Source organism: Mastacembelus armatus, chromosome 3 (assembly GCF_900324485.2).
Source record: "Mastacembelus armatus chromosome 3, fMasArm1.2, whole genome shotgun sequence".
NCBI classification, from domain to species: domain Eukaryota; kingdom Metazoa; phylum Chordata; class Actinopteri; order Synbranchiformes; family Mastacembelidae; genus Mastacembelus; species Mastacembelus armatus.
Window position 1 is genome coordinate 19,824,708 of NC_046635.1, and position 6,443 is coordinate 19,831,150.

General features: G+C 45.2%; 1 protein-coding gene across 1 annotated transcript; it reads right to left on the reverse strand.

The window, feature by feature from the left end:
* Nucleotides 1-705: 705 nt before the first annotated feature.
* On the reverse strand, nucleotides 706-6,023 carry onecut1 (one cut homeobox 1). The gene is made up of 2 exons (XM_026294016.1): nucleotides 4,967-6,023; nucleotides 706-995 (listed from the first exon to the last, which is right to left on the reverse strand). Exons 1-2 carry the CDS (start codon nucleotides 6,021-6,023, stop codon nucleotides 706-708), a joined length of 1,347 nt encoding a protein of 448 aa, XP_026149801.1.
* Nucleotides 6,024-6,443: the final 420 nt, after the last annotated feature.

Genomic DNA, 6,443 nt, shown 5'->3' on the forward strand with positions numbered 1-6,443 from the left:
AAGAAAGCACTACCATGTGGGTTTTTGGTTTGGTTTGAGGGTTGGCATTTTGGTTTTGGGTTAGCAGTCTACGCATGTACCTGTCTGTCTGGAATGCTTAATAGAAGAACCGACAGCTGGACAGACAGAATAAACAGACAGACAGTCCACCATCACCACCACTGATCCAAAAAAGGTTGCACAACAAATCCAGTTGCTCCTGTAGGATGTGTTTTTTCTTTAAAGTTGATTGGTCAATCCCACTGGAGCCCCATGTTCTGGGTGTTTTTTCAAGGGTGTGGACAGCTGCAGGTCAGACTCCCAATAGGCTGATTAAACCTCCATTTAAGGACCCATCATTAAAACCAACCAATCAGATTAAAGATAGGGATGGTGAATGATAGATTGGTATTGGGTGGGGAGGTGAGAGGGTTGTAGTAAAGCTAGAGACCAGTGACAGTGAGTGTGTGTGTGAGGGGGGTAAAATTATAGTCTTTTTGCAGTTAGACATAAATGTGATGCTGAAACAAACATTTCAAAGCAGGTCAAACAAGAAGTCTTTGGTTTTGTTTTTTCATCTTTGGATACTATAAATATCAATATAGTACAGGTTTAAGGGCAAAATGTTGCTTCAAGGTCTTTTTAAGTTCTCTTTGTTTCTCTTAAGTTTTAAAGCTTTTCCACCGAGGTTGAGTCAGTCCATGAGTTAGTCAAATCAGTCCATCTTCAGGCTTTGGTGCAGGAGTTGGGGCCAGAATTGGCTGCGTGACCGGAGCCATCGTCCACCCACTTATCTAGGCTCCGGCGGCGTGCGTTCATAAAGAAGTTGCTGACTGTGGCCAACTCAAGGCCCAGCTGCTGGGCGATAGTGAGCTGCAGCTCTTTGGATGGACGCTTATTTTCCTTGAAGATGGCATGGAGTGTCCGCCGCTGAACATCTGTGAACACCAGCCGAGGTTTCTTGGTCACGTTCCCCCGCTCATTTCTGCCGTGGTCCTGTTCTTTACGCTTACATGCTGTGCAGAATTCAGGAAAGAGAAACACAAACAGTTTTTGTAAGTGAAAGAATAATATAACTATAATAAGACTCTTTTCTCCATCACATCTCAAACTGGTTTAGAAAAACTCCTGAATGAATCGACTCACTGCATAGACTGGTCTGTAATCATCCCTTTCTGTCACCTCCACATTCTAACTGGGACACATGTTAAAAGTTAAAACCATCATCTGAAAAATTCCCATTCATTTCGACCTACTCCGTATGTGCAGGAGGGTATTTTGATTGACACCTATTTAGGTACAAATTTGTGTTTAAAGCCGTGAGACTTTACCATCTATGGTTTATTGGTAGGTTCTATAAAGTGAGAAGCAAGAATGTCAAAATAGTAATTCCTCCAAAAACATACCACCATTGCTGATAACTGCATTGTTTTTATTTATCATTATGTCCATTAACAGTTGTACAACATCAAGAAGCAAATTGGGAACAGTAAAAAAAAACTGTATGTGTTATATCCAGAGGAAATTCATTGTTTTTATGTTACTCTGTTTCTTCAGACATATTTATCAAAGATCCCTATGATCAAATATAGTAAAAAGATTTGTCCATAAGACTATTTTGTTGGACACAACACAAGGCAGCATGGGAAATAATAGCACAATGAATCTCTCCCACATTTTGTCCGTGGGACCCGATTGAGCCCCAACCAGTGGTCCACTGTCCAGACCAGCCAGACAAGGAGACCTGTCAGCCGGGGGTGGGGACGACGACGACAGTGAGCGCTGTCCACGGTGCTGAAAGCAACTGTAGGCTACTCCTCAATAAAGAACTTCTCTTGAGAAAACGAGCGACTGATGATTTAATATCGGTAAGACAAACTTGGGAATCCGTCTGACAGCAAATCAAACCTCCCTTCAGCTGACCTTCTTGCTTATTTTATTTGATTTTTTTTAAATAAGCTCTAGTGCAGCAAAGACCAGGAGGGGGCAGACGCGCGCTGCTGGTAAAACGTGGACTCACTTGGGAAATTAATAAAAGCATATTATTATAAAAGCTATTCCTAAACCCGCACTGATTAATTCTGCAAAAGGCACCGGACGAATAAAAACATTTCATTATAGAAAACCTAAAAAACAGAAGGAAACCAATTAAAAAACCAATGAAATCCACGCAGCACAAAATATGGACAAAATTGCAAAAAGTTCAAAAGATTAATTCCAAGCGTATCACTGCATTGTATAAAATATTACATAAGGACACTGTATGTAGTCAGTGGTGTCTCTGAAGTGGCTTATCACTGTCTGTTGTGCTTCTTTAATTTTGATCAGTGAAATATCAGTAGCAATTATTTAAAAAACTACTAAACAGACTTAAAAAAAAACGCTGATTTTGGATTCCAGAGGCGCTCTCAGATTTGTGCTGGAGTACAGTGTCCTGTCCGCATGACCATAAAAAGGAGCATAATTGTGAGTATGAGCAGCCCGGTGTCTCCAGTGCTGGTAAATATTAACAGAGAGCCGGAGCCCCTGGTGTAAGGGCTGCTATAAATCAGTAGGAGTGAAGGCCACTCAGACAGCAGGAGCCACCAGCACACAGCGGACTGGCCCCGGTACAGGAGGCCCGGGCAGAGACTCAGCTTTCCCAGGACCGGGGAGGTGGGAAGGGTGGTGAGGTGGCGCGGGGGGGGGGGGGGGGGGGGCATAACAAGGGCCTTGTTATCAGGCTAATCGCACACACATACATACACACACAAACACCGCTGCTGCTCCCGGCTAATCATTACAAACACACAGATAACTCCACACACTCAAACAGACAGTGCATACACTGGGCCTGCTGATACTGTGTGACCATAGTTTCATAATCACACAGAGTACAAGAGAACAACAAACAGACCTCTGTGCTGAAAATGTTGAAAATATTCAACTGGACAACCCGAAACTCTACCTATTTAGCGAGAAAACGCATTCTGGTGTGAGCTGCTGTAAGTATATAAATAAATTTACGCTGTATTTAAAAAAAAAACAAACAAAAAAAAAACAAGATTATCTCTGCAATTACACCTCATTTGCAGAGTCTTACTGATCTCTTACTTCAGAATTAATTATCTCTCTCCTGTGCCAAATCACATCTACCTTCCAAACTTATTCCATTATTCAAGCAAATCCAGATAGGTAATTGAATACGTGGGAAAAAGAGAAAAGGCCTGAGATTAATTTCAGAAGCCTAAAATCAATAGGTATATCACATCTACTTCAGCACACGATCACATATCTAGTTCACCCAGGAACGAGCGGATCAATAAAACCGGCGCTCAGCCCTATTCCCTTCAAATTTATTTATTTATTTTTAACTGTAAACTTTTCTCCTCTTTCACCCCACCCTACAGTTTGGACGTCTTTAATGAAAAGTTTTATTATTGTGTTTTAAAATATCTGTTCAAGAGGAGCTTCTATATGCTGTTTTTAGTTGAAAAAAAGTTGAGATATAATAATGCGCTCAAGAAAATGTGAAAGAAAAAAATAATGAGCGCTAACGAAAAGAGCACCCCCCCTGTACAGCCTGTGTGAATAGCTCTTTATACGAAAAAATATCAAAAATGAATCGATTTTTGTTTTAATGAATCACATGATCAAATGATTGATCAAACACAAAGCCAGCTTTCAAACGTTAATCGACATATCTTTTGAAAGAGGCAGTGATACAGTCTCATCCTCATCAACACATAGACACACACACACACACACAACAGCAGATGGGAAAACTGAAAAAAACTAATCAATTGCGATTAGGCTACACTCACGTACGTGCACACGCGCGCGCGCACACACACACACACACACACACACACACACACACACACACACACACACACACACACACACACACACACGCACTTTCCACGACATGGCCACAGCCTCACTTTTCCAAAAGCCAAAAAGCCCATTTATCGGTCATTGTTTACACCCAGAAACGTTCAGCAAATCCATTGGGTGTCTGTAAACGCGCACGTGAGATTTGGGCCTCAATGCGCGCGCTAATTGACTCGTGCGTACCACAGGGACAAATTAATACAGAGGACTATCAGTTAATTAGAGAACCCTCAGTCAGTTTACGACCAAAACATAAAAACATGCTCTATGTTGTGCTCTATCTTTTCTATTTTACTCTGTTGGGAAATTAAGGCCCATAATTTTAACCAAAGCCATTTTCACCGACGATTCCAGCTTCACTTGACATTTAAATTTAGTTTATCACAGACTCTCTAGACGCACACACTCTTCTCCCCCTCTCTCTTTCTGTTTACACCAAGGGCAACACCAAAAAGCCTGATCAGTTGCATCTACACCAAAATAAACACATTCCTAACGATTTCTCGGCGAAGGATCAGCTTACGCACACAGTCCAGCGGTCGATATTTTGAGGTAAGACGACATGAGCACTTGTTTCACACAACCCCAAAATCAGTGTAGAAACAGAGAGGGGGTGCGGATTGATATCAGGGTATACATTCGGTGCGTTGGGATCAGCTGGATGGAACAGCGTTCCACGTATTGTTTAACATTGTTGAATTTCACTATCCAGAAGAACTCATCCAGGCATAAATTTGATAATAATATAAATATAAAAAAAAACAGGGTCATCAGTTCCTGGTTCCTATCATTAGACTTCTAACATCTAATTTCCTGAGACAAGTGGAGAAACGTTGCTGTGTTTTAGTATAAATAACTTATCAGCGTAGAGGGATCGTTTGTCCTGAATGTTTCTCTGATTATTATAGGGTCCATCAAGTAAAAGCCGTGTAATCAAAATGTGGTAAAAACTACACTATCACTTTTGGTTGCCAGTCCACTCGACCCATTGCTCAATAGAAAGCAGCATTCAGGGTCAATGATCCCCTATGCTGAATTAACGCCCTCGTTTAGGTGTTTTTTTCACATTCAGAAGATAAAAGCAAAAATGGGGCTTTACCGAGGCTTCGCTCACCTGCGAGCCTGAGCGCACTCATGCGTTGGAACTCAGGCTCCTGCAGCCATTTCCACATGCGGCGGAAGGTCTCTCTGCCGGACTTGAGCTTGGACCAGGGTTTAGGGTTTCTCAGCAGGTCGGACAGGGTCCCTTGCGACCTACACAGGACCCGCTGGGCAAAGATGGCCTGAGGGATGCTGTAGCGCTTCAGCTCCGTGGTGATCCTCTGCGCCACTTCTTTGGTATTCACCTCCTCCATCTGTCCCCCTGAAACACCACCCCCTCCACCGCCGCCCCCTTGCTGCCCGGGCCCGGAGGCCTGCTCCCGGCTGTTCCCCAGCCCCTGGCCGTGCCCTTGCGCGCTAAGGTGGGCGTGCGGGTGGTGGTGGAGGCCGTTGATTTGTACCATGCCTGCTGAGGAGCTCATGTGCTGCTCCGTATGTCTGCCGAGCATGGCCGGGTGGTGAGCCTCAAACCCGCTGGGGGTGAGCATCTTCTCACCAGGCATGGCGGCACCGGGATGAGCGTAAGGAGGAATGCCGGCCTGTGATGTGTGTATGCTGGCCAGACCCGAACCAGACAGTGGGGAGAGGCTCTGGCCCATGCAAGGATCCTTGTGATGATATGCGGGATACAGACTGTTCATAGGCGCCAGACTCCGGTCCTCTCTCATCAGCGTGAAGCTACCGCTGACATTTCCGGGAATCCTCTGGTGAGGATGAGGATGAGGATGATGGGGATGGTGGTGGTGATGATGGGGAGGAAACTTGTCGGACACGGTTGAGATGGGGGGTAAGGGCTGAAGAGGGGTTAGTGTGGTGTAAGTGCTGCTCGCACTCATGCCAGGGGGGGCTTCACACATGCTGATGGCTGGATGCAGGTGTCCGGGGTGACTGGGGTGATAGTCTCCGCTATCCAGCAGGGTCGCCATGCCCATCGCGCGGTGGCTCAGACCCCTGGCACTGGGACGCGAATGCGGACTGTGGCCACTCAGCAGCTCTCCGTGACCGGCCACGGACTCATGGCTCACTCCGTGCAGGTCGCCAATATTCTCCATCGACAGCTGTGCGTTCATGATCCCGGCAGCGCTGTGGACAAACCATCTATCTGACCTGCTGCAGTTAGCTGATGTCCAGAAGTCCTCACGTCCAGTAAAGTTCAATTTTCTTTTGTTGCTTTTTTCTTCTTGCAGCAACCTCCTTTGCAATCGCCTCTCCTCTGTCCTTATCTTCACCTATTTTCTTATCCACCCACCTATGATGCTGTTTTGCCGAACGGAAACTCCTTTTCCGAATTCCTGTTGATTTTTTTCTTGAGACTTTTTGTTTATATTTTACTGATTCTCTTTAGAATTCAAGCCCCCCCACCGCCAACCAGCTGTCCTTGCGCTCCGGTCGGGTGCCGCGCCATCTCTCTAGTTGTGTGTCTCCAGCCCCTGTTCCACCGCAGCACAGAACACTGTCCACACATGCGCATTGCTGGACACCCATCCCCT